The following is a 27798-nucleotide window of genomic DNA, read 5'->3' on the forward strand; positions in this document are numbered from 1 at the left end:
TCAGGGGCTTGGGGTGGGGGGCTAAACAAACTGGACAGGTACACTACATACAGAAAAGACACAAGGACAGCTGGGTCTGGAGGGGAGAGACTGCAATGGTCGGACAACTGGCATGCTGACTATCTGAGTCTGCATGCCCCAGCAGAAGCAGCAGAAAGGAACAGCATTGACCTTTGGGAGAGTGACAGGATGAGGGCAAAGAGGCCCCTCCTCACTGGTTGCTGCTCAAGTAGCGCTGGTGCTGAGGAGAGGTGAGGGATGCTGAGTGAGGTGGAGGCGTGTCTTTGTGGAGCATGACTGGAGGCTCTTGCAGGCAGTGCCTCAGTTTCTCCCTTTGTTTCAAGGTCTGAAGCTTTGCAGGTAAAGTTTGGACTAACTGCTCTAGAAGACCACCTGTCTGTGACTTGAGGGGTGTGTGTGTGTGAGAGAGGGAGAGAAAGCATGAGCAGAGCGTGCTTGAGCATGGGAGGAATTGGGCCATGCCCCAGGACTTGAGCCATCTCTGGCACAAAAGGAGTTAATGGCAGGGACCGCGCCCCCCCCACCCCGTGTCCGGGCACGCGCAGCGCGCCCCCTCGGTGCGCGGGCACAGCAGCCAGGCTGCCGGAGAGCAGATCTCGGGGATTCGGGTGCGGAGCCCTTGGCCTGGAGGCGATATGGGTGGTCCGCAGCCCGCTTCAGTCGCTCGCAACAGCCCGGGGAACAGGTGAGGCCGCCTGCCCCGGTCTCTCGTCCTGTAGCTGCCCATACCTTGCCCCATCCTATTCCCTCCCAGTCCCAGGCTCCTCCACTCCCCAGCTAGTGCTCCCCAACCTTCTCAACCCCATGTTCTCCATCAGCACCCCTGACCCCCCAATCCTCCTCCGCTTCTCTTCTCCACCTCCTCCCTGAATCCTGCATCCCTATCATCCATCCTCCCGCCCATGGTCCCTCTATTTCCACAGCCTGGCCCGCATGCTCATCAAAATACCCCTACCGAGGGCCCCCAGCCCCCTTCCTGTATTGCACATTGCCAGTTCCCCCTCCCCCACAGTGCAGCCCCATCCCTCTTCCATCATAGCATCTCATAGCCAGGCTCCCTCCCCCACTCTCTGCAGCCCCCCCTCGATGGAGGCCTTTATCCTATCCTCCCCCATTCCGATGCAGCTCTGTCCCTCAATACCATTTGGAACCCGCATAACCCCCAATACTGCAGTTCTCAATACCAGTCCATTCCTGCACAATGCCCCTCGCCCAATACTGCTCCAGCCCAGAAAGTACCTCCAGATGCCATTCTGATTCCCAGCATTGCCGCCTCCCCTTGTCTTCTCCCAAATTGCAAGTTGGACCAGGATGGAGATCTTGGCCTTAGGGACTCACAGTGGGTCCTAGGGTACAGAGGGCATTTGGGGGTCGGTCGATTTGTCTAGGTGTTCACTGGGGAGGAGCCTTTGGCGCCGAAGCGTTGCTGGAGAGGGAGGCATCCCGAAAGGGTTAATGGAATTTGTGGGGAGGGGTGGCACCGAGGGGGTTAATGGTGGTGGTGGGGGTTGCTGGCAGGGAAGCCGTGTGAATGAGCGGTCTGTGCCCCGGAGTTGCCATGGAGATGGTGAATGGGGGGATTGTGTGAACTCAGCTGTGGACTATCCCCCCCATACACACACACACACCCACTCCCTCCTGCCCCACCTCCCTGCCCCTACCCCTTCCTTTCCCTTCCCCTCCTTCCCCCCACCCGGGTGCATTCTGGGCAGTGTCTGGGATCTAACCCCTCATACTTTGCTCCCCATTTCCTCTGAGCACCCACCCCTTTAGTCTCTGCCCGCCTTCCCTCCTCCTTTTTCTTCTTCTTCTTCTTCCCTCTCTCTTCCCTCCCTCCCTCTCCTTCTCCCTCTCCTTCTCCCTCTCCCTCTCTCTCCCTCTCTCTCCCTCTCTCTCTCTCTCTCTCTCTCTCTCTCTCTCTCTCTCTCTCTCTCTCTCTCCCTCTCTCTCTCTCTCCCCCCCCCCCCACACACACACATTCTCATTCCCCTCTCGCTCATTCTCCTCTCGTGGTGGCCGATTGCCGGGCGTTCCCAATCTCCCTCCCCCACCCTTCAGCCAGTTCTTAAAGGAGCAGGCCTGCAATCTTGGAAGGCGGGAAAAATGGGGGATAACTAGATTGTGTGTGCGTGTGTGTGTCCATGCGGGCGTGTCTGTGTGTGCCTGTGTATATGTGTTGACGGTGTAACTGTGTGTCAGAAGGCCTGTGTGTCTTGAGTGTGTTGCTATTTCTGTTTCTGTCTCCACCTATGTGTCACCATTATGCTGCATGTGTCTCTGGATATTTACCTATGCAATGTGTGTGATTATATTTCAGTAAGTCTCTGTGTGTCTCTGAATGTATCTCTCTGTGAGTCTCTGGCTCTGTGAGGCTCTCTGTCTCAGAATGTGGGACTATATGAGGGGATCTCTGTGGGTTTGGAATGTATGTCTCTGTGAGTGAATATCGCAGTGTCTGTTATCTTGGCTTGTTCTCTCTCACTCCCTCTTTGAGTTTTTGTGAGTTTATTTCTTTGAGTCTCTGAGTGTGTGTCCCCCGCACTCCGTTGTTTATTTTACACTGGCTGAGCATCAACAATGCCTAAGGTGCTAAGCAGAACGGTTTCTGCCTCAGTTCTGGCACTCCATGTGAATTAGAGATAGCCTAACGGATGGAAAGGATCAAGGCTTAAGGATTTGGGAGCAGTGAGGGCTGAGGAGAAATGTACAGGAGGGGCACAGGAGGGTCTGGGGACTCTGGTGAATGGCCGTCCTTCCCCCTGCCCTGCCTGAGGGTGAGGGGTTCTTTCTGTGGGACCCTTTGCCTATCTGCTACTTTCCCTTCTTATGCCTTAGAGTCCCAGAGGGAGGGTAACAATCCTACCCTCTCCTGATGTGGAGGTCCCTGTGTGGAGTTACCTGGTCCAGGGGGCTAGAGAGTTCAGTGTCTACGCAGCATGCTCCATTTCAAGTTCTCCCCACCCCCTGCTACCACATGCTACTCTGGCTCCAGCTGACCCCCATGAGCTCCATTGGCTGAGGAGTTAGAGTTGGGGACTGGGAACTTGCAGTGGCAACAACTGTCACTCTGTCAATCCCCTTGGATTTTCCAACCATGGCTAGGCACATAGACTGGTTCTGACTGGCAATGGAGATCATCCATGGGTCCCTGGAACTCCAGGCATGTGAAACGTCTCCTAACTGTAGGAGAATAGCCCAAGCCCAGCAGGGCCCCGAATAGCCCTCCCTGACCATCTTGGATGACGCATACTTCCCTCTTTCCACAGGCCTGTCTGGCCCTGAGGGAGTCCCCTTTCTGAAGCTGTGTTGCTTCGACGACCTGTTCTCTACGTTGCCGGGCACCTGTAGGTGTCCCTCGAGAGCTCAGTTTTGAGGTGCAAGTCAGTGTGGCCATGAAGGGGCTGCCTATTGGGCTGATGCTGTGACCCTGGAGTCTGCCTTTCCTGCCAGTCCCCCTGCCCAGAACATGTGGCTGCGGCTTGGCCTGCCTTCGCTGTCCCTGAGCCCCAAGCCCACTGTTGGCCGGAGCCTGTGCCTCACCCTGTGCTTCCTCAGCTTGGTGCTGAAGGCCAGTGCCCAGGCCCCGGCGCCCACAGTCAATACTCACTTTGGGAAGCTAAGGGGTGCCCGGGTACCATTGCCCAGTGAGATCCTGGGGCCTGTGGACCAATACCTGGGGGTGCCCTACGCAGCTCCCCCAATCGGCGAGAAACGTTTCCTGCCCCCTGAACCGCCCCCATCCTGGTCGGGCATCCGGAACGCCACACACTTTCCCCCAGTGTGCCCCCAGAACATCCACACAGCTGTGCCCGAAGTCATGCTGCCCGTCTGGTTCACTGCCAACTTGGATATCGTCGCTACTTACATCCAGGAGCCCAACGAAGACTGCCTCTACCTGAACGTCTATGTGCCCACGGAGGATGGTGAGTGCTGCGGCCAAGCACTGTGCCCCCCCTCCCCCCCGCCTCCCACCTGCCCTGTTGTGTTTGTGGCTTGCATGTGGTTGTGTGCCCTGCAGCATGCATCTGTCTGTCTGTGAAAACGCTTCTAACCATCACTCTGCTTGGCCTCCCCCTTCCTCTTCCCTGTTCTTCCCTCTCCCAGCATTGTCTGAGCTCCCATGTGTGAGTGACACTGTTACCAGGAGGGGCCTGGCCAGGCCTGAAAGCTTTGACAGGTCTAGGGCCAGAGTGCTGGATGGGGGTTCCCTGGGAGAGTATGGGTCACTGCTGGCAGCTGCCCGCGGGAGGATGCTGGCTCCACCAGGCCCGCCTGTTGCCATTCCACCTGCTTTGAAAGGTGGTAGGTGTGTGTGGCCAAGGGAGCTGGGTGTGTGTGGGGGGCGGAGGGCAAGCCTGGTGGGCATTGCTTAGGTGCCTCCTCTTTCACTAGCTGATGCCTCCTCTCACGGGGGTCACACTAAGGTAAGTGACAGAAACAAGGAGATGGTGGGACAGGCTCTCTGCCTTGTGCCGCCTGCAGAGCAGCTCTTGGGGCCTGGTGGGGTGGGGGGTGCATGCCCCTGGGCAGAGGCCTCCTGTTATTTTTTAGTTTTTTATTCATTTTACAGTAAAGCGGATTTCCAAGGAATGCGCCCGAAAGCCCAACAAGAAAATTTGTAGGAAAGGAGGTAGGTAGCGAGCCGGCGGGGAGGGAGAGAGAGAGAGAGGGAGGGCTGCCTGCCCACCTGCCCTTGCCCCTGAGGACCCAGCCTTCCTTCAAGTAGCCCAAGCTCGGGGGGCGGTCGGTGAGCAGGCATAAGCTCCACCTCATCCAAGTGCCCTGGCTGCTTTTCAGGGAGGATTTGGTGGCCTAAGTCAGGTTCAGAGCAGAAGCAGCAACCCCATTTCTTCCAGTCTTCCCAGCCCCAAATTCCACCCTAAAGCGTGTGCCAAAGACAGAGCTACCTCAGGAGAAACTCTAGGCAGCCAAGATGGAGCCAGAGGCTCTGCCCTTTTCCTGGTTGGGGAGCCAGCTCATCCCTCCATGCCCTTTCCCAGAGTGAAAGTCTAGACTCAACTCTCTGGCCCTGAAGCTTAGACCAAAGTAATCCTGCCACCCTGCCCACCACGTCTGGCCAGAGCATAGCTGAGTGACCCATGCTAGTCTGGTGGCAGACCTTGGCGGTCTCTGGGAACCTTGGACTCTAAAGGAGGCATGAGAACCCTGAATTTTAAATTTACCCTCTTGCTGGGAAGAATTTGTTCCCCCTGTATAATAATTCTTCCTATTCGAATACCACTTTATATTTTCTGCAAAGCGCTGTCATACCTCATACAATCCTCCCCACATCTCTGGAAGCTTATAAGGCAGGAATCCCAATTTTATGGGTGAGGAAACAGGCCCAGGGGAGTGACTTGTTGATGCTCAAGGCCCCATCACTGGTCTGTGGCAGAGCTGGGACCAAAACCTGGGTCTCTTGACCCTCAGGGCAGTGTTCTTTCCACTGTAGCACGTAAGGCAACTCCCATCTGGTCATTCCCACCTCCCCAACTCTGGAAAAAAAAGGATGAAATATGGATGGGTTGGGCCAAATTGGAAACAGTAACAGCCTAAGGAACAAGTGGAAAAATCACAGCCTGATCCCCACGACCCTTTGGCAAGCTTGGAATTTGTTTTCCTTTGAAATCCTAGGGCAGGGTGTCTCAGAGGAGGCTGTCGGGATTCCTGGGCCAGGATGCTCCCTGCTGAGTAAGACTCTCTGGGGGCAGAGCCCAGGCATCCACGTGGTGAGTGTGTGTGCTGAGCGCTCTTGATGCACGCTGAAGCACTGAGTAAGGCCTGCTGCCCTATGGGTAGTGTTCCACCACATTCCCACACCCAGCCCGGGACCTCACACACAGCAGGCAATCAGTAAACACTTTCTTGCATGAATGAAACAGCGTTGTGGTATTGCAGGAAGAATACAGGTCTGGGAACCACAAAGCCTGACTGAGTGCCAGCTCTGCTGCTAACTCACAGTGAGACTTGAGGCAAGTCTTCTCCTTTAAGAACCTTTGTTTCTGCCTCTGAAGGTGGTAGGGGACCATTCTTGCCTTAACATTCCAATAGCCTATAAATGAATTCAGGAAGCTGGCCTCTTAAGCCTACTTCTGTGAGTTACTCACTGGAGGGGGCAGGGAGAGGAGAGAACATTAACATTAACTATTTCCTGGGAGGAATGATCTCCCCAGGGAACCATTAAGAGCCTAGGGCAGTCCAGTCCAGTCCTGAGAGTCTGGTTAGAGAGCTGGCTGGAAGCTCCACTCAAATACAAACGTTTACTAATCATGATTGTTGACTATGGGCAAGGCCATGTGCTAGGTGCTGTTGGGATGTGGCGGGATATGAGGTAGAGGAAAGATTTAGGAATAACTAAAGGCCTGATCGCTACTTTGAAGAAGCTCCTAGCCTAGTATTTAAACTAAGCTGGTTTAGCTAAGCCCCACAGGCCAAGCTGGGGAGTAGGTTCCAGACAGTGTCGGGGAGGGCATTTGGTCATTTAGCTGTTCAGATTAGTTCCCTATCCCGGGCCTGTTGGCCGTTCAGAATGGAGTTACAAACCCCGCCTCTTGGGGGAGACCCATCCCCAGAGGCTGTTAGGGTTATGGTGTGCATGGGGTAGGCAGGGCTGGCCTGGTTGGAATCCCGCAGCAAGCACAGTGTCGGGATGGGATCAGTGGTCCAGCTTGCCTGGGTGACAGGCATGGCAGCAAGGAGTTGCTCAGCAAGTGCTAAGCTGAAAGAGCAAAGGCATCTGTCCCAGCAAAGGAGGAGGCTGGGACAATGCAGCAACCCAGGGACACACCCAGAGGGGGGCAAAAGGGACTCATCTTCTGAGTCAGGGCCCCTGGGAAGTAAAGAATTTCCTGGGGAAGACCTGCCCCATACCCCCACCTCCATCCCCATCAAGTTGGAGGGAATTCATGTTTAGGGATGAGTGATTCCTTTCCCTTTGGGGGAAATGGAAACATAACGGTGCCCCGTGTCCCACAGGGTTTCTGAGGGCAGTACTGGTTGGTAGGCGCCACTGAAAGTTCGGGAAGCCGGAGGCGGTTTCTGCCCCTTGGGCTGGCTCTTGCTCTAGTTGAAAAGCTATTTTGTAATATGAGGGCGGTTCCTGTTTTGATTAATAGCTGTAAGGGAATTCAGTCACCAGAGCCCAGACCAGCTGAGAAAGAGGGCTATTTGCTGTCTCCAGGCTGAGAGTATCTGGTGTCATAGAGGGTAAGCCCTGGGGTGCCAGCAGAATGACCTCTGTTTCCACACGCTGACCATCATCCAGGCAGTAGGTTCTCTTGGTCCACAGCCATTCTCAAGATGCACTTCTCGTCACCTTAGAACAGGAGGGAGAATTGGTACCAGCTTATCCCTAGGTCCTAAATGTCTCTTTTCTCTCCTCTAGTCTCTTCTTTTCTCTCCTTCCCTTTCCTCCCCTCCCCTCCACACTCCACCTCTTCTCTCATTTATTTTTTCCCTTCCCTTTCCCCCATCCCAGAAAGGTGGCATGGTGCAGTGGAAAGACCATGGGCTTTGGAGTCAAGCAGACCTGGGTTTGACTCTCACCTCTAGCACTTCCTAGCTGTGTGATCTTGAGCAAGTCACTTTACCTCTCTGAACCTCAGTTTCCCCATCAGTGAAACAGGAATAAAGACAGCACCTTCGTCATTGGGGTGTAAGGATCAAACAGTATGGCAGAAGTAGAGTGTCTGGCACATGGTAAAGATTCAGTACGTGGTAGGAGCTATTACCATTATTCCTATCTCTCTGTTTCTCTCTCTCTCTCTCTCTATCTCTCTATCTCATGTCCCTTTCTCCTTTTCCCTTTCCTTCTTTCCCTCCATCTCTGGCTCTCTCTAGATCTCAGAGCAATGCTTGCTGCTCTCAGGCCTGGTTCCTATGGCAGGAACCTCATTTTCCATTAACCAGAGCAGGGGGCCCCAATGAGGAAGACCAGAGGGAAAGCTTCATCTCCCATTTTCTCCTGTGGGAATCAGGGTCAGCTGAGGCCCAGCTTGAGCCTGCCCACTGGGCCCAGGTAGCTCAGGGCTGGGGTCCTTGGTACCCGTCTCTGCCCTAATAGCTCACATCTACCTCCACACATGCTGGCAATGCCGCCTCTCACCCTCAGTGCCTGCCCTTTCTCTCCAGCTCAGCCTGCCTGTGTACACATGCACAGTCTCTTCCACCTGGAAGAAATCCTTTCCCTGAGTGGGTCTCTGGCTCTGTGCCCTGGCCCTTGTGCTGCTACCTCCTTCCTAACTGGGAAGGTACCTGGTTGAGATGGGCTGTTGGGGACAGTGAGGCGGGGCAGGGAGGTGCAGGGAGGCCAGCACAGCAGGGGCCTGCAACACCATCATCCTGATGAAGGTCTGGGCCTCAGCCCACCCATTCCCTCAGTTCTTGCCATCCCTCCTGCCTGTCCTGGGCCCAGGCCCAGAGCTGGCTTGCTGGGCCACACTGCAGTCATGCTGTTTTTGAATTCTCTCTCTGTTTTGTTCTCTGTTCTGTGCTGTTGTGTCTCCCCGTGTCTGGTCCCCAGGATCCGGCGCTAAGAAACAGGGCGAGGACTTAGCGGATAATGACGGGGATGAAGATGAAGGTATTTGGGGGCTGCAGGGCGTGGCGGCTGGTGCATGGCACAGAGCCCCTCCCCCTCTCTATGGGGAGAAGCCCCATCTGTCTGTCTGTCCGTCCGTTGGTGTGTTTCTGTTCCTGTACAAGGCCGTTGGGCTGTTCATCCATCTTTGGCCTGGTTGGCCACTGGGAGTTTCAGGGTGATGGACACGGCTGGTGGGAGCAGGGGACCATAAGCAGAGCCATGGGGAGGGCATCCTCCTCGCCCCGCACCCCCACCCCATCCTCAGTCCTACAGTAGAAGCAGGCACTGCTGGAGACAGCTTCCTCCCCCATTTTCTGTGGTTCACGGGCACCTGCCCCTACTGAGCAGCAGGGAGAGTGGAGAGAAAGCAGGGCTGAGGGAGGGCGAGGAGAGGCACAAAGGACACTGGATGGCAAGGAGATGCCTGTGTTTCATTGAGGAGACACCTGTATTTCACGGGGAGACTGGCTCCTGGGAGAGGGGCCCAGCAGGATGTTGAACTGAGGAGTGAGGCAGTGACAACCAAAGGGGCTGGAGAATAGCACCACCTAGAACCTCCCCAGCCTTCTCCCAGAAAGAGAGAGATGGCCTCAGGGCCAGGGGCTGCAACAGGTTTGGGACAGGGCCAGAAAGACTGTGGGCTAAAGCACCAGGCTGAGGTCAGGACACCACAGCCCAGTGAGTAGAGGACATAAGATCCTTGGGTGACGGTTGAACCAGTCTTCCTTCTTCCTTGGGGAAACAGGTTGTGTTTGCTCGGCAGCAGAGCACATTCCCTTCTACCTCCATGCCCTGGCCCTGCTCCTCCACTTCTGGAGGGGCCAAACAGTCCAGGGGTCCCACTGGTGGCTGATAGGGCTGTGCTGGTGTGGCAGAGTGTTGGTCCAGCTCACAGACTGAAAGGCTGTGGGTAGAGGTGATCAGGCTGGGACCTTCTCTTGACTGCCCAGCCCCGACGCCAACGCCATGCTACCTGGGCTTGGGAGCAGCCGCTTGAAGGTCCCTCGTTGAATGGCCTCTGGGGAGGCTCCATCTTCCTCTTAATGCTGACTGGGGGCAGGTTCCCTCATTCTTAGTTCTGCCCCTTTCCTCTTCCCCATCCCCAGTGTTTGCAGTTAAGTCTGCCTGATGCCCGGGGAGAATGGGGTAAATGAGCACATGGCTAAGAAACCATGTCAATAAGGTTCCCCCCACCCCATCTCTGCCATTCACTCCCCTTTCCCCACATCCTTCCTTGTTCTCTCCCTGTGCCACCCCTTATTCCCACCCCTCTTGTCTCTGTCTGCACTGGGGGGCCAGCTGCTGCCAGTGGCCGTATTTCCATGTAACTGGTCTAGTCTTGGGGGTTTCAGGGCTCCCCAGCCCCTGTTCTCTGAAGCCATGTCAGGTCCCAGGACTCCTGGGTGCCTAGGGCAGGGACTCACTTGATCCAGCTAAAGGACCAGCCCTTCCTCTTCCTCCTGCTCCCCATCCCCAGGGCCCAGCCTCAGCCTCCCTAGGCCTAGCCGTATCAGGCACACCTGGCTGCCTCCAGCTGGGAGGCACTTGAAACCAGAGTCTTTAAAAACATCACTGGTGTCTGACTGTCTCTGGCCAATGCTTGAGCTCCAGGCTGAGCAGTCCCATTAGTCCTGCCCTCAGAGTTGGCAGTGGTGTCCTGGCGCCTGGGATAGCTTTGCTGCCCGCACCCCCCCCCAGGGCTGGCGGGGGTGGGAGAGGAAGGGCATCCTACCCAGCTTGTGTCTCACCCCTTCTCCTTGCAGACATCCGGGACAGTGGCGCTAAGCCCGTCATGGTCTACATCCATGGAGGCTCTTACATGGAAGGGACAGGCAACATGATTGATGGCAGCATCCTCGCCAGTTATGGCAACGTCATCGTCATCACCCTCAACTATCGGGTTGGGGTGCTAGGTATGGTTCCCTGCTAGGGGCCTAGAAGGAAGCCTGGGTTCTCAAGGAGGGAGAAAAGAATGCTGAGGAGTTAAGAACAAGTGGCCCTGGTTTTCTAGCTGGTGCTAACGACCAGAGTCGAAATGTTGTTATCCCATGGCCCCTGCCCAAGTGCTAGGAGCTCCCCCATGTCCCCAGGCCCTTTCCTGGAATGTTTAGGTGCCATTGGAAATTCAATTCAAACTTCACACCTTCTCTTATGTCTCAAGCAAGGTCTCTGTTTCCAGACTTCTGCTTGGCTGAGTTTTGTAGGGTCCGTTAATTTTCTAGTGTCCTGTCCTCATCCCTACCCACACACTCCCACATCCCTAAACACCCCACATATACACAGATATTCCTTCTAGCCAGTCACATATCCGCATACCTGCATCCCTCACATATCCACACATCCACACTGCCCATATCCACCCCCAGGCATACGATTATGTCTCACTCACTCCCCACAAGCACACACATATACCCATACACATATAGACCGCCACATTCACATCTACAGACCTACTCATATATGTGCACGTTCCCCACCCTCCATATACACTCCACACATATAGTTCCCCCCACACATATCCACATACCCATATACCTCTATAGACTCCACACCCATACCCCACATCTACAGATTTCTCTCACCTCCCATACACACACACACACACGCACACACACACGTTCCCATATATCTCTCCCTCTACATCTCTATATCCACATCTACACCCATACACACTACACATACCCACACTCACACTTTCTTCTACTCCCATATATGCGCTCTACACAAAGACCCAGACCCTGCACATCCACATCCGCACCCAAACCCCACACGTATATACCTTAAATGTACATAAATATTCCTTACACACATACACACACACCCATATCCCCCTACACACCCCACTTCCGCATCCACCCCAACACCCAAATACACACATATACACCTTCCCTACATAAACACAAACCAGTATTCTCTCTCCCTATACATATATACCCATACCTGCATGTCCACCTCACCCCACACAAACACAAATACACACACAAAACCCCTCATATCCCTGCTTCCACATTTGCATACACATCCCATTCACTACACTTATATATTCGCCCCACATATACACATACCCATAGACCTACACAAATACCCACATGCACACATACACATACACACATAGATATTCCTCCCATACATGCCCTGCATATATACATCCAATACATACAGATGTACATATTCCCCCACCCTATCCCACAAGTACCTACACATTCATGTACCCACACCTGGCCTTCCACATCCATACGTGCAGACACACCTCTACTCACCCCCATACTCGTGCATGCCCCACACTTACATACCCCCTATATACACATGTACACATTTCTTCTACTCTCTCCACGCATACATCCCCACACACTCCCATCCCATTAGTACACAAATGCACTCCCACACATACACACTTATTTCCCAAATGCCTCCTTGTGCACACCTGTATGCCCTTGCCACACACACTGTTGTCCACACACTTGTTTCGGTGATTTAGGCTGCCCCTCTACCTTGTACCTTCCTTGGTGACTGTTAATGCCTATCTGTGGCCAAGGTCTCCAGGTGAACAAGTGCCTCAGAGAGGGTGACTCAGCATATAGAGCCTCGCTCTCTTTCAGATGCTTACCCTGGCCTCAGAGGGCACCTGCAGCCCCACATCCCTGGAGTGGCATGAAGAAGCCAACTTCTTGCCTGGACGGCTTGTGTGCTCCGAGTTCCATGGGGGTCTAGGCTGTTTGTCAGGTCTGTCGGCCTGAGTGCTGCACCAGCAATTAGGCATGGTTTACTCCATGGCCAGCTGGCTCACAGGACATTATTTTAATTTGCTTTTGAGTACATTGCTTTGCCAGTTCTAATATCCCAGAGGCCCTGGTGCTGCGTTTCACTTCTGGGTGCAGTTATGTACAGAAAGGCAATCTCCTCTTGGCTTACCCTTGATATTGTGTGGGGTAGCAAGACACCTTTTTGAGGTTCAGATTGGAGAAAGGACATTCCTTGAAAAAAGTGGAGCCTATGTCCCCTTCAGTGGCATCTGGATACCAGGTATGAAGCAGGCAGGGCATCTCCGTGGTCTCTCAACAGTCTGGTGGGCTTTGGTTTCATGGTTCTGCTACTGCTCCTCTGTCCTTCTGAGTTGCCCCAGATTGTAAGCTGTTCTTCCCTGTTGAGAAAGGAGATCTGAGCCTCTGAGAGTAAAAATGATACCATGAAGGTGGCTGTCAACCCACACACTAGGGCTGCACAGTTCCTGAAGAGTGATGAATATACAAACGTAATCACACAGATATACAGGCACACGTACATGGTAGGTGAAGGCCAAACTAATTTTGCGACTTTATTTTCTTAGTGAGAGTGATAGAATATATTCAGCTCAGCTGCTTTTAAAAATTATAAACACAAAGCTCCATTCTATAAGGTTTATTGGAAAGCACAGAGAATACTAAGGATATGTTTCAGTTCCATATTGTCGGATCAACTAGAGATGAAGGAAAAGAGAGAGTGGAGGAGCAGGGAAAAGAGGGGAAAAAGCAAGGAAGAGAAGAAAAGGACGGGGGAGAGAAAAGAGGGCCAGAGTGACATAGAGAAAGGAGGCAGAAGGAGAGACTCATAGGATTTGAAGTATCAGGTGGGAGCTGTGGGCTGCACAGAAGGCTGTTGCTGGTGAGCCCTCCCTATGATATCCTGATGTGCCGACTGCTTCACAAGCCTTCAACTGCTCTGGTCCTTAAGCTTCTATATCAGAAGTTCTTAACCTTTGGGGGAGTCTTGGACCCCTTTGAGATTCTGATGAAAGCTATGGACTCTCCCCCAGAAAAATGCACACACACACGCAAACTTATAGAAATGATTTCATGGATCCCACTGAAGCTCATCCATGAAACTCAGGTTAAGAATCCCCACTTTATAACCTCCTCTCATTTGGATGACTAGAACAGCACATCCTGGGGCATAAATATTATTCTCTGGGCTTAAGCTGTTAATGATCAAAATAATATTACCCAAACCTCAGAAAGAGTCATGAACTGAGATTTGGTCAGTTCTCCATCAGTTCCTGTGTACCCTTCAATGCCTGCTCTGGAAAACAAATGTAATCAATAAGCCACTGATTGGATTCTGGGTACATACAAGATGCTTTTGTCTCTTGGCGCCGGATGTAGAACATGGGGTTTTCCCTGAAACTTGGGGATTTCACTGTGTAGCTGAGGATTTGTTGTTTGGTTTCCCAAAGCCTCCCAGAACAGGTGGCCAGTTTTGGACCTCAGTTATGTGCATTCATTCACCCTCCCTCCCGTCAGCTTCTCTGGAGCACTGAGCCCAAATAGACGGTTCACTCGAAGGTGCTTCTTTAGACATCTTGGGTGATTCGTGTATTTGGAGAATGTCATAGGCTAGTCCATGGATCCTGTCTAAGGCAGAGGGGTAGGTCTTATTTGAGAAGCCTCCACTGGGCTTGAGACTAACAAAAGAAAGAAACCCCAGCAGGATATAGGATGTAGATATCCCTGGGGTTGAGGAAGTAGGGGCTTGCCAAGTTTTATTCTGGCTTCCAGAATTTAATTCTATGTCCTTGCTCAGATACCCTTCAGGCAAACTGAAAACCTGGTAAATGTCAAGCCTTGAGTGACACAGATATCTAGTTTTGATACAGTGTGCCAGATTCCCCCATCTTCTGTTGACAAGCAGCTTACCATGTACTGCAGTATAAACTTGGGCCCAGGGAGACTGGTTCCGATTTATTCTGACAGTTTATGGAGTTTGGTGTTTCAGCCCTCATTTTCACATGGTTTCTGTGAATGGCTGAGTTACTGGGGAACTAGCAGTGAGTGACTGCTCACCCAGACATCCAGGTTTTGTATGCTTTTGTGGTCGGTCACGTTTGCTGTATCATCTGCCTGAGCCTTTTGGATATAGCACTTTAAGCAAGACTCTTGTAGTAGGGATGGTTGACATCGCATCGTCCACAGGCTTTAGTGCCTCTTATCCTGAGGTTTGTGGGATCCGAGGGAGCAGAGAGTGATGGTCGAATCCTCCACCCAGCCCTTTCAGGCCTTTGTTCGTAACTCAGGAATTCAGTCCATGTTGGAGAAATCTACTTTACTACATCTAAATGCAGACTTTTTCTACTGATTAAGACAGATGTATTTGACACATTTCACTGAATGATACCTTAGCAAAGGCTGAAGCCAAGTCTGCTATTGCCTAAATAAGAGAAAAGGAAAAGAGAATACGGGGGAAGGAGAGAGGAGGGAAGGAGGATAGGCGGGCTAAGAGAAGCACATAGTGGTTTGGTTTTAGCCCCAGGGTCTCAAGGCTTGGACAGCTGGGTTGGATCTTGGTCAGCATCCTTTTTTTTTTTTTAATAATGTGGTTTTATTGATTTATTTTTTGGTGAGGAAGGTTCGCTCTGAGCTAACATCCATTGCCAATCTTCCTCTTTTTTTGCCTGAGGAAGATTGGCCCTGAGCTAACATCTATGCCAATCTTCCTCTATTTTGTATGTGGGTTGCTGCCACAGCATGGCTTGACAAGTGGTATAGGTCCGTGCCTGGGATCCAAACCCATGAACCCAGGCCGCCGATGTGGAGCATGCCGAACTTAACCACTATGCCACGGGGCCAGCCCCCATCAGCATACTTTTTAAGACTCACAGTAGCAGCTTCAGTTTGTGAATGGGCCAGGCAAAGGAGAAGCTGGTTCCTTGTCTAGAGGAACAAGGGATCCTCCGTTCATCCTCATTCAGGCTTTCTCTAATGCCTTCTCATTTCCTTTTCGGGAACCTGGGGGCTTGTGACTAGGTCCTGAGAGGAATAATCTAAGTACTTTACATACTTAATTGTACCAAAGATAAATTAATAACACCCTTGAAGAGGGTGAGATGAGCTCTTTTGCAGAAGCTAGAAACAGGAGGACTCGGGAAAGACAGTGATGAGGTCTTGAGCCTACTTGAGTCTATTTGAATTCAGCCTCTGCCCGTGGACTGCCAGGCCCACCAGCTTTCTCTGTGAGCTGAGGGAGCCTCCTCAAACATGGCCTCTCACAAAGTGGATCCCAGGTGCTGCAAATGAGCTTTTAACTGTAGAGTCAAAAAATACTGATCCAGGTATGGGTTTCCAATGTGTAGGAGCACCACCACTTCCCACCTGGAAAGAACCCTTCCGAAAGCGTAGGGCGGGAGAAGATAGAGCCTTCCAAGGAGCCTAAGGATCAGGGAAGAGAGATGAAATGAGGCAGCAGGATCAGTCTAAAATGGAAGCAGGGTTGGGGGGGGAATATAGGACATCTCTGTGGGATCGCCAGCAGGTGGGCGGGAAGGTAGTCTCCATGGCAACAAGTCTCCACAGCAGCAAATCCCAGCAGGTGGGTGGGAAGGTAGTCTCCATGGTGACATGTCTCCTCAGCAGCAAATCCCAGGGGGTGGGCGGGAAGACCTGTTTCTGTGGTAACACACTGCACTGACTTCCCCATTTCTCCATCAGACGAAAAAGATGGTCTAACTCAGTGGTTTTTCCAACTTTAGCAGGCGTCAGAATCACCTGGAGAGCTTGTTAAAAACACAGATTGCTGGGCCCTATCCCCAGAGTTTCTGATTCATTAGGTCTTGGAGGAAGGGAAATGAGGACCTGCCCTGAGAATGAGGGGAAGGGGCATCCAAGGCCCTGGGAAGAAGTGGAGATGGATAAACTTGTACAGGAAGGGCAAGGGGAGCTTAGGGATTGTTGCCTCTTGGGATCTTCACTTCCCTCAGAGAGAAAAGGAAGGGGGAAGAGAAGTAACTATAGATTTACAATGTGCTAAGCGTATTAGAGAGCTTATGTTCGTTTTATCTTTGTTACAACACTTTGAAGTATTTTTATCCCCATTTTACAGAAAAGGAAACAATATAGCCCAGAGATTTTAAATAACTTGCCCAAGGCTACATGGCTAGTAAGTGGTAGGGCCAGGACTGGAACCAAGGACTATATGACTCCAGGGTTGCTCTTTCTACTCTATTTTGCCAGGTGCTAGGGTCATGTCCCAGACAGTACATCAGGGCAGAGGATGCTGGGTCCTGGCCATTTGCAGTTCCTGCAATTTATGTCTCCTAACTGGAGGCATCCCCTTTGAGTGGTCTGGAGTCCCCTCCTTCCAAACTGGAGAAAGGGTGGGAGGCAGGGAGCTGATCCTTCCTGAATGGATGGTGCTGGACCTTGTTGAAAGGAGCAGTGGTTTATGCTAACCAGGTGGAAAGAACTACGCTGCATGCTCATCCTCTGTCCTCATGCCCCCGACTCCTGCCTGCCATCATATCCCAAATTCTCCATCCTTCCGCCTTCACTGTCCTCGTGCCCTGTGTTGAATCTAGGTTTCCTGAGCACTGGAGATCAGGCTGCCAAGGGCAACTATGGGCTCCTTGACCAAATCCAGGCCCTCCGCTGGGTGAGCGAGAATATTGCCTTCTTTGGTGGTGATCCCCGCCGTATTACCGTCTTTGGCTCGGGCATTGGTGCATCCTGTGTCAGCCTCCTCACGCTGTCGCATCACTCGGAGGGTGAGTAGCTCTTGGGGCAAAACATGAACTAGCGAGGTGCTGGCTGCCCACCCCGGGCCTCAGGCCTTCCAGGCTCCAGAGGGCTCAGTTCCATACCCCAGGAGCACCCAGGGGAATCAGCCAGCCCTCTTCTACAAGCTCAGTCTCCCTTTGGGGAGAAGCAGAAGGGAACTATTTCTCTAGGGGAAGAAGTAATTCTCCCAATGTGAGAGAGGGAAGGAGAGAATCCCCATTTACATCTTGAGAAAGTAAGGTTCTCCTTCTGATGTGGGAGTCTTATTTGGGAGAGTGGGAGTAGAATGCCTCGCTCTGAAGAGATGATGGTTCTTTTGGGGCAGGGGAAATCTTTCAGTCTGGGAAGGACACATGACTTCAGGGTAGTGATCTAGGGTGGAAATTAGTTTTTAGGTGTAAGAAACACTCATTTTCTGCCTTTCTCTCTGAAGAACAAGTCTGTACAAGAGGCGAACTGTCCCTGAGCCGGGAGACGGGTCGAAGTGAGGATCACTACCCTGCGGGGCGGGCTTTTTCTGCAGCCTGTGATCTGTTATCCGACTCCAGATGTCCTCCTGGGCTGTCATGCCCCGCAAGGGAGACTCTCATTTTTAGCCTGAAGGAAAGCCTCTCTCCTTGCCATGGGTCCCTCTGCCAGTGACTCTTCCAAGGGGCCCGAATAGGCCCTTTTTTGCTTAGCAGGAAATGTTCTCTTTACCTCTGGACGACAGAGCACGTTATGTCTCTGAGAGGCAAAGGTGAGCTTCTCACGAACAAGAGATCCTCCTGAAATAGGTGCCTATCTCTGAAGTAAGGAGATCTGTGAGAGAAGACACAGTTTTTCGTTGAAATCCACCCCATGAGCTAGTGATAGTCTCACAGGAAGACCTTCAGTCTCTCTTTGAAGAAGGCCTGTCTCTCTGAGAGAGAAAAATCACCTTCTCTGACATAGAAATTCTGTCTCTGTCCCTCCAGGGACTACCCTGGTGAGGGAAGACTAAGGTGGGATGCCCACCGCAGAATGTGTTTCTAGGTGACAGTAATGGAAACAAGAATCCCTTTTTTGCACAAAGGAGGGTGAAGTAACTGGTCGTGAGAGTGCCTCTGTGTGAAATGAGGAACAGTGCCTCCTCTGACTAGGGACTATCTCCCTGGGAGGAGAAGGCCTTTCTTGGAGTAGTGCTCGACTCTGTCTCATAGGGAGCCTGTGTCCCTGGAGGCCTGGCTGCTTTAAAGATTTGTTCTCTCTGTCTTTCTGTAATTGATTCATGGAGAATAATCTTTTGAAAAGTGAGGCTCTCCAAGTAGTAATCTATATTTCTCTTCCTCTCTTTCTGCCCATGCAAACTGTCTTTCTCTTAGAGGAACGGAACTGTGTGCCTGAGGGCCAGATTCTCCCCTACTTGGGAATGTTGGGGCCAGGGAGAGAATGATACCCTTTTTTTCCTAGAGGGGAAGAATCATCCACTTTTTTAGTTTGGGGGACTGGCTCCCTCTTAGCTATGAGAAAAGCTGGATCTGAGGCATCAGTAGTTTCAGGAAAAGGAAAGTATCTGTGGAGACTACAGCTGGGAAGGTACCCTGGAGACTTTCAGACCCCAAGGCCTTTGCCCTCAAGAATCCTTCCCCAAACTCCCAGAATGTGAGGCTCTCTCCTGCCTGCATTTCTCATCTCTCATGAAAAAGACCCCTTTGTGGTAGAAGCGCTAGCTCCCTGGTGGTGTGCTGGCACAGAGCTGGGCCCAGCTGGGCAGGAAGCAAGAGGGGAAGACAAGGAAAGATAAAGAGAGGGAGCATAAGGAAGCTGATGTCTGGGACCCAAGGGGTTAATTCTTCCTGCCATTTCCTTAACCCTCAAGTTACCAACCATCACCCCAGAACAGGGAAGCGACCAGTCAGGGAAGGGGCCCCGCAAGCCCTCCTCTGGTCCTAACCCATCATCCTGGCCAAAAGACTTGTTCCTCCTTCGCAGCCCGTTCAACCCACAGGGCAGCCTCAGTAACAAAGAATGAGGAGGTGTCTGGTGTGTCCCTCAGGGACAGGCAGGGGAGGTCTAGGCTGTGGGTGACATGACACCTCTGACCTGGTGCTGCCTATCTTCTGTAGGGCTTTTCCAGAGGGCCATCATCCAAAGTGGTTCTGCTCTGTCCAGTTGGGCTGTGAACTACCAACCAGTGAAGTATACCAGCCTGCTGGCAGACAAGGTGGGCTGTAACGTGCTAGACACAGTGGATATGGTGGACTGTCTTAGGCAAAAGAGTGCCAAGGAGCTGGTAGAGCAGGACATCCAGCCAGCCCGCTACCATGTGGCCTTCGGCCCTGTGATTGATGGTGATGTCATTCCTGATGACCCTGAGATTCTCATGGAACAGGGTGAGTTCCTCAACTATGATATCATGCTAGGTGTCAACCAGGGTGAGGGGCTCAAGTTTGTGGAAGGGGTAGTGGACCCTGAGGATGGTGTCTCTGGCACTGACTTTGACTACTCAGTCTCCAACTTTGTGGACAATCTGTATGGCTATCCTGAGGGTAAGGACACCCTGCGGGAGACCATCAAATTCATGTACACAGACTGGGCAGACCGTGACAACCCTGAGACCCGCCGTAAAACACTGGTGGCACTCTTCACTGACCACCAGTGGGTGGAGCCCTCGGTGGTGACAGCTGATCTGCACGCCCGCTATGGTTCACCTACCTACTTCTACGCCTTCTACCATCACTGCCAGAGCCTCATGAAGCCTGCTTGGTCAGATGCAGCTCATGGGGACGAAGTACCCTACGTTTTCGGTGTCCCTATGGTAGGCCCCACTGACCTCTTTCCCTGCAACTTCTCCAAGAATGACGTTATGCTCAGTGCTGTCGTCATGACCTACTGGACCAACTTTGCCAAGACCGGGTAAGAAGAAAGTGGGGTTCTTCTTCTTTGGGCCCCCAGCTTGCCCTCTCCTCTGCTTCCCTATCTAAACTTCTTCCATCATCTCCCTTCCTAAGATATTCCCCAAATCTTGCTTGGTAACCCCTTCACCCCCTCCCTACTTCTCCCCTTTGAGTCTTTCATGCCATTTCCTTCCCTCAAAAATTTTGTTGAGGCTCAGAACTTGGTTAGCCTTAGGACTCAGCAGGAATGAGAGATACTGGCAGAACTATGGGATTCAAGGTTAGATGGTTAGAGGCTGTGTGAAGTGGGAATAAAGTACATTCAGAAAGAGCCTTTAAAGGGCTTTTAGAGAAACTGGGCAGCTGAAAAGATTAATGGATGCTCAGTGGCATGTGAGAAGAAAAAGTGTCTCTAGCATGATCTTACAGGATGGGCCCAGGGAAGGATGAGACAGTTTCTATGGTGCCGTGGGCAATAGGAGTTCAAAGCCTAGGGAAGAGTTGGGATATGGACAGAGGGAGGGACCCTGAAAAAGACAAAAATGGTGGGAAGTTTTGGACTGGGGAAGAGGTTTAGGGGTGGGTGTGAGAGGAAGAATGCTGGGCCCCTTCCTCATCTAGGTAGAGTGGTGACCCCAGATTTTCATGTGGTATTTCAGGGATCCCAACAAGCCGGTCCCCCAGGATACCAAGTTCATTCACACCAAGGCCAACCGCTTTGAGGAAGTGGCCTGGTCCAAATATAATCCCCGAGACCAGCTCTACCTTCACATCGGGCTGAAACCAAGGGTCCGCGATCATTACCGGGCCACTAAGGTGGCCTTTTGGAAACACCTGGTGCCCCACCTGTACAACCTGCATGACATGTTCCACTATACGTCCACAACCACCAAAGTGCCGCCCCCAGATACCACCCACAGCTCCCACATCACCCGCAGGCCCAACGGCAAGACCTGGAGCACCAAGCGGCCAGCTATCTCCCCTGCCTACAGCAACGAGAACACCCAAGCGTCCTGGAACGAGGACCAGGATGCAGGGCCACTCCTGGTGGAGAACCCTCGTGACTACTCCACTGAATTAAGTGTCACCATCGCCGTAGGCGCCTCCCTCCTGTTCCTTAACGTTCTGGCCTTCGCTGCCCTCTACTACCGTAAGGACAAACGGCGTCAGGAGCCCCTGAGGCAGCCTAGCCCTCAGAGGGGACCCGGGGCCCCTGAATTGGGAGCTGCTCCTGAGGAGGAGCTGGCAGCATTGCAGCTGGGCCCCACCCATCATGAGTGTGAGGCCGGCCCGCCCCATGACACACTGCGCCTCACTGCGTTGCCCGACTACACGCTAACCCTGAGGCGCTCCCCTGATGACATCCCACTCATGACCCCCAACACCATCACTATGATTCCCAACTCCCTGGTAGGGCTGCAGACATTGCACCCCTATAACACCTTTGCCACAGGGTTCAACAGTACTGGGCTGCCCCACTCACACTCCACTACCCGGGTATAGCTCTAGCCCAGAGCACAGCCTAGCTCCTGGCTCCCTCCCTCCCAGATCCACGAACACACATGCACACACAGACGCACACACACACAGACACATGCAGACGTATATGTATACGCACGCACCCACACCTGACAGCAGACCCACCTGCACAAACATAGACAGATGTGGACATGCACCCCCATGTACAAAAACACAAATAAAGAAGTAAACCTGAAGGAACCCTTTAAATGGGGATGCAAATGAGCCCTTGGGAAACCGAGGACCCGTGGAACAGCAGCTGAAGCCAGCTCCCTGAGCCTGACCACAGACACTCCTGGGGGCCTGAAAGCACCAGCTGGACACCCCCTTGGTGCTCGCCTTCCACCTCTCTTGGGACTGCACCACCGACCAACTCCAGACTTGGGAGTTTTAAAGAGCAGAGTAGCTCTTTCTCCCCCAGACTTGGTCTTTTTTCTGGGTCTTGTTTTTGTTGATTTTTTAAAAAATTTTGGAACAATTGCTTCTCCAACCCATGAGTGCAAAGAAGCCCTGCAAGGGAGGGCTCCAGGCCCAGGTCTCTCTGGCTCTGGAACCCCAGTGCTCACACAATCTGACCAAGGAACATGACCCCCAAGAAAGGAACAGATTCGAGGAAGACCATCGGGTGGAAGGAGGAAGGGGCTACCACTGAATGGGGTTAGAGGGCTCAAGGGGAGAACTCTCCAGCTAGCTCTGCATCCTTGTGGAGGGCTGCAGAGACCACAGGGTGACCTGCTTCCCCCAAAGGCCAGGAGCTTTGACCTGGCTAGACTAGGGGACCCTAGATTTGGTGAATGAGGTTTTGTGGAGGCCATGTCATTATTGGGGCCCCCGGGTATAATCTGGGTTCTGCCTCTGCCCTTGGGGCAATGCTATTGGAAATTCGCCCCATTTTCTTTACAGAGTTTCTTTTGTGTCTGTCATTTCTCTTTCAAAAAGGCGGTGTTTTTTGTTGTTGTTGGCTTTTTTTTTTTTTAAAGAAAAGTTCTTAAAACACTAACGGAAACCCATGGAGTTTGTCCTTTGTAAAAATTTTAAACACAGTGTCTTGATATAAAAATAAAAAATCCAGTTAGCACTCCCAACCTGCCTCCCTTGCATAGGCCTTGCCCCAACAGACCTCCCAGCAGGGCGTCTCTGTGGGGCAGGGATCGCAGCCTCCCCCTGCATGCTGTGCCTTTAGGCTGATACAAGTCTGGCCTGCACTCTGCTGTCCCCTAGCAGGAAGGCCTCTCCAATCTCAATCAGGTTGCTGTCCTCACCCCCCACCCCCGCCCCCCCAACACTCTGGGTTCCTGTGGCTGAAGCCTTCTCTCTGCACCTTGGGCCTCCTAATGAAACAGCAAAAATAACACTTGCTTCTCCTCTGCGCCACTGCTGCTGCTGCTGTCGCCGCTGCCGCCACCCACTGCTGCCACTGCCACCATCGCCACCACCTTGCTCTTGTCCTGAACTGGGGACTGGGAGGAGGTTTGACCTCTAACATGCTGAAATTCTTTCTCCTATCTGAATCCAGTGCAGCATCAGATATGTGGACTCCTGGCCTTGGGTGACTGACAGAACAGGGGCCCTCTCCTCCCCAGGGATACTTGTTTCCTGTTCTGAGAATTAGAATTGGAGAAGTCATTGGGGCCCTGGGGGCAATTTCTCTCCAGGATTGTGATCAGTGGCTCCCTGTCAACCCTGGGGGACAGATTCAATGGGGCGCCACAGGGTTAGCATCATGGTATTTCATATTATTCTCAGTGACTTGAAGGATTGAACCAGGAGTTTGCTCATCAAGTGTGACAGTTGGGTGGGGTTGCTGACACCTCAGAAACCAGGAATAGAATTCTTCAAAGTGACCCTGACAAAATGAGGGAGATGAACCAACACAACAGCATGGTGTTCAGAGGGGACAAACACAAGGTGGTACGAAGGCCCAAACCAAGAACTAAGATACTAATATGGTATGTGGGTTCGAGAGAGAGAGAGGGGCAGTGATTGACTTGACACAGTAGAGTTAAAAAAAAAGAAAAGAACTGAGGGGAGGGTGTCAGGGTGGGTCACAAGGTGAATGAGTCCACAGTGTAGAACTGGTTTTCTCCCTCCCTACATCCCTTCCTCCCTCTCACCCTCTTCCTTCTTCTCCTCCCTCCTCCCTCCCTCTCTCCCTCCCTCCCTTCCTTTCTTCTTTCCAAAATTAATGTGAATACTAGCATATAATAACAAAAATATAGCATGGAGTGCTGGGAAGTAATCAGAGTCCAAGTTTTAGAATTAGAAGTAACCTCAGAGTCATCTAGTCCAACCCACTTATTTTATCATTGGGGAAACGGGCCCTGAAAAGCCCAACATCACAGTTAGTGTTAGAAACAGACCTAGAGGGGCGGGCCCCGTGGCTTAGTGGTTAAGTGCGCGCGCTCCGCTACTGGCGGCCGGGGTTCGGATCCCGGGCACGCATCGATGCACCGCTTCTCCGGCCATGCTGAGGCCGCGTTCCACATACAGCAACTAGAAAGATGTGAAACTATGACGTACAACTATCTACTGGGGCTTTGGGGGAAAAAAAAGGAGGAGGATTGGCAATAGATGTTAGCTCAGAGCTGGTCTTCCTCAGCAAAAAGAGGAGGATTAGCATGGATGTTAACTCAAGGCTGATCTTCCTCACCAAAAAAAAATTAAAAAAAAAAAAAGAAACAGACCTAGAATACAGTTCAGTAATATATACAATTCAGTCCTAAAGTTCAGGACCTTTCCAGTGGTCCTCAACTTTTCCCACTTTACCGAGAATTGGTTAGGCTTTTTAAAGCATTAATGGGTCTGTCCGTGGTCAACACATTTTCAGCATATGTGGAAAAGCTGGAGAGAGTCTGGAAAAGAGCAAAAACAATGTGCCAAAGGACCAGGCTTTTTTTTTTTTTTTAATTTAGAAAGGAGGAAGCTGATGCGGTAACATTCAGTAATTGTGGAGCACCTAACTATGTGACAAGTGTGCTATCATCTGCCAAAATGTAACTCTTAAATAAGGACAGAGCCAATGAGCTGTTCTCTGTCTCTTTTGAGAATGACAGAGGGAAAAAGATTAAGTTAGACACACGGAAACACTTTGCTATGGGCAAGAGATGATCATGGCACTTAGTCAGCCCTCAGTAACAGTTGCCAAATTGCATTAATGACTACTAAGGAAAGCACTAGTCTTCATCCTCCTGAAAGCAGAGGACTGGATGACCTTTTTAGGTCAATTTAGAGTATTTGTTGTTATGATCCTTTGATTGCTTCTTCTCAGATATTACCAAATTGGGCCTCCTCTTCTTTGTGTGTGTGTGTGTGTGTGTGACCTCAAAATTAGGAGGCTCTCTATTTGGGAGGATTTAGACATTGCCTCTCCTCTAAGAACTCAAGGTGCTATAGCAAACCCAGTTCCAATCCTATTTGGGACCCATCAGTGAGAGATTACAGTTGGTCTTCACACCTTTGAAAGGTCTGGGCAGAAGAGGTGTACTCCAAGACAGGCAAGGTTTCAATCTAGTTGACAGTCAATGCTGTGCCCGGGTAGCTTGAGTATTCTCAGCCCCATTGCTGACTACCAGCCTTGGGCCCAGCTAAAAAGCCCAGATCCTTGTTTGAAGAGGGGCTGAGGACATACTTGGACTTTATTCGACATTGCAGAAATCTTTAGTGCCTAGACTGGGTCCAGCCTGCATCTCTAGATTTATCTGGTTTCTATATTAGTCCTTTGGGGAGCTGGACAGAGCTATCTTGGGATCTGACCTCGTGGTGTGTGTGAAGGGCTAGAGGTTGGTCACTGTGCAAATCTCCATAGGAAGTGAGTGTGGTCCTCAGGACTGTACGCCTGGCCCTGTGCTAGTTTATATACTATGAGGGATAGAAACTCCCTATGGGGTACACACTGTCAGGAAGACAAAACTGAACTATGATAAAATGAATGAAATGCATAATCTAGTATGTAGTTACTACATTTGTATGGTAAAGGTTAAAGGAGCTGGAGAAATTTCAAGAAAGGCTATGGTGGTATTTGGGTGGGTGGGTGGGTGGAATAGTGGGCATTCCCAATTAGGAGAAAAGCTTCAGCCAGAGCAGAGATGAGAAGGTCTAGGTGTGCTTGAGGAGCAGTGAGGGAACTGACGTGACCGAAGCAGAGGGTTCAAGTTGAACGGTGGGAAATCCACTTGGAAAGGCAGGTTTGTGGTGGTCTTTATGACAGCAGAGGAGTTTGGGTGCTACTGGATGAGTGATGGGATGCCCTGACCTTTTCCTTTCCTGATGGTCTTATAAAGAGAAACAAAACCTCCTCAGCTCCTCTTTTGTTCCTTCTCTTCTGCAAGGAGGATTTTCAGAGTAGAAAGGACAAAGTGAGCACCGGAGAGAGGCTCCTAAAGGCAGTCTCCTAAAGAGAGCCTTTAGCTGCTCTGAGTAACTCCACCTCAGAGCCTGGGTCAATAACAGCCCAGGGCATCGCAAGGACTTGCAGCTCAAGTTGCAGGACAACTGGCGGTGGCTTTGAAAACCTCATGGAGAGTGAAGGAGATGCACGCTGCAGCTTAGAGATGGGCAGACGTGGCTGCACAGTTTTTTACAAATGGGAAGAGATGAATTCCACAAATTAGCGATCAATATGTTTAATATTGATTGAGGGCAAGATACTAGAACAAATGATTAAAAGGATGGTTGGTGAGCACTTACAAAAGGAAGCAAAGATCACTCAGCCTCTGCATGAATTCAGGAAAAACAAATCATTCCCCATCAGCTCACTTCCTGTGATAGGGTGACTGGAGGGGTGGATGAGAACGCTACACCTGCAGAGTATTTTGAGGTCAACAGACCATTCTCTCATGATACTCTTGGGGTAATGTGGAGAAATGCAGGGTGGGTCAAGATAAACCTAGGCAGATTCTTAACTGGTTGAATGACTACACACAAAAGGGTTCTGTTTTAATGTCACTAGATCAAATTTGAAAATTACGCACAGCTGGGAGAGGAGACAAACTGTGAGACGACAGAATCAGAATTCATAGAGATGTCAAGAGGCTGGTATAATGGAGTCACTATAGCAAAATGAAAGCTAACAGAGACAAATATAAAGTCACTTATTTGTATTCCAAAATGTAACAGTACAAGTGTAGGATATAAGAGATGTAGCTTAGAGGGTTTTACAGTGAATGAAAGCTCATCATGAGCTATGAATCAAAGGCGTGGTTTGGTTGCTACAAAAAGTATTATGACCTGGGGCTGTATTAATAAGAGTATAATCTTCAGAATAAAGGAGGTGATCATCTTATGCTACTCTGCACTAGTCCGACTGCACCTGATGCCCTCTGTTCAGTTGCTGGCATCACACTTCAAGGGAGATGTCAACAAAAGTATATTCAGAGAAAGAGTGGTGAGAATAGCGAGGGGACTGGCAAATCCCAGGAGAAATTTGTCCATTGTCAGCAAATCATTACTGAGCTCACAGGGAAGAGGAAGCTGTAAATTTGTTCTGTGTATGACTCCAAGGGCTCCCAGATCTAATGGGTGGAAGTTATAAGAAAGCAGATCTTGGTTCAACATAAGGAAGATGCTTTCTTTCTTTTTTATAATGAAAAAATGATAATAAAAGTTTCAACTCATGATTCCAGCCTCTTGAAGTCCTTTTAAAATTTATTACCAACAGTTTCAGAACAAAGAAGAAAAACATTCCTAATCTCAACATCCTAACATGAGAATTTTGCTGTGTTTAGGAAGAACTTTTTAGTGATTAGTAGTTCTCTCTGAAATTAGAATGGACTGCCCCAAAAGGTAGGCAGCTCTCCCATCACCAGAGATATTCAAGCAGTGAGCAGACAACCACTCTGTGTGGATAATGCAAAGGCAATGAAAGCATCTGATAAAGGACTGGACCAGCTGACCTCTAGGGTTACTGAGATTCTATGATACTTGAGCTGGAAGGTCTCATGGTTAAGTATTCAGGAAAATATTTCTGGAGCCTAGGTGCAGGGCAGGCTGGAGGAGGAGAGACTGGAAGCAGAGATAACAACTGGGTAAGAGGCACCTACTCTGAGGGCTACAACTATTTTCACCTCTAGCCCCCCTCCCACTTGTATCCCAAAATTACAGTTGCAAAAGCAGCCTTAATGATTGCCTAATTCCTCTCCCTCATGATCAGATGCTTGATTCCCTTCTGCAACCTCCTTTGCAAATGGTTATCTTGCCTCTGCTTAAATACCTCCAGTGATGGGAATATCTTGTCCTTTCAAAGCAGACCATTGCATAATATTTGGTCATCTTGAACCATTATAAAGTTCTTCCTTAGGTT

At 51.1% G+C, this 27798-nt stretch overlaps 1 protein-coding gene across 5 annotated transcripts; it reads left to right on the forward strand.

Moving 5' to 3' along the window:
* The first annotated feature begins 84 nt into the window (after window positions 1-84).
* On the forward strand, window positions 85-23930 carry NLGN3 (neuroligin 3). Of its 5 annotated transcripts, none has more exons than XM_058536143.1 (8): window positions 85-360; window positions 3288-3944; window positions 4592-4651; window positions 8543-8602; window positions 10366-10515; window positions 16926-17111; window positions 19212-20001; window positions 20642-23930. In XM_058536143.1, exons 2-8 carry the CDS (start codon window positions 3488-3490, stop codon window positions 21483-21485), a joined length of 2547 nt encoding a protein of 848 aa, XP_058392126.1. In that variant the 5' UTR covers window positions 85-360; window positions 3288-3487; the 3' UTR covers window positions 21486-23930. The 5 variants fall into 5 exon arrangements, with proteins under 5 accessions (XP_058392126.1, XP_058392125.1, XP_058392128.1 ...); XM_058536142.1 differs by lacking the exon at window positions 85-360 and adding an exon at window positions 380-706; XM_058536145.1 differs by lacking the exons at window positions 85-360; window positions 8543-8602 and adding an exon at window positions 380-706.
* Window positions 23931-27798: the final 3868 nt, after the last annotated feature.

This window comes from Diceros bicornis, chromosome X, assembly GCF_020826845.1.
Source record: "Diceros bicornis minor isolate mBicDic1 chromosome X, mDicBic1.mat.cur, whole genome shotgun sequence".
Taxonomy (NCBI): domain Eukaryota; kingdom Metazoa; phylum Chordata; class Mammalia; order Perissodactyla; family Rhinocerotidae; genus Diceros; species Diceros bicornis.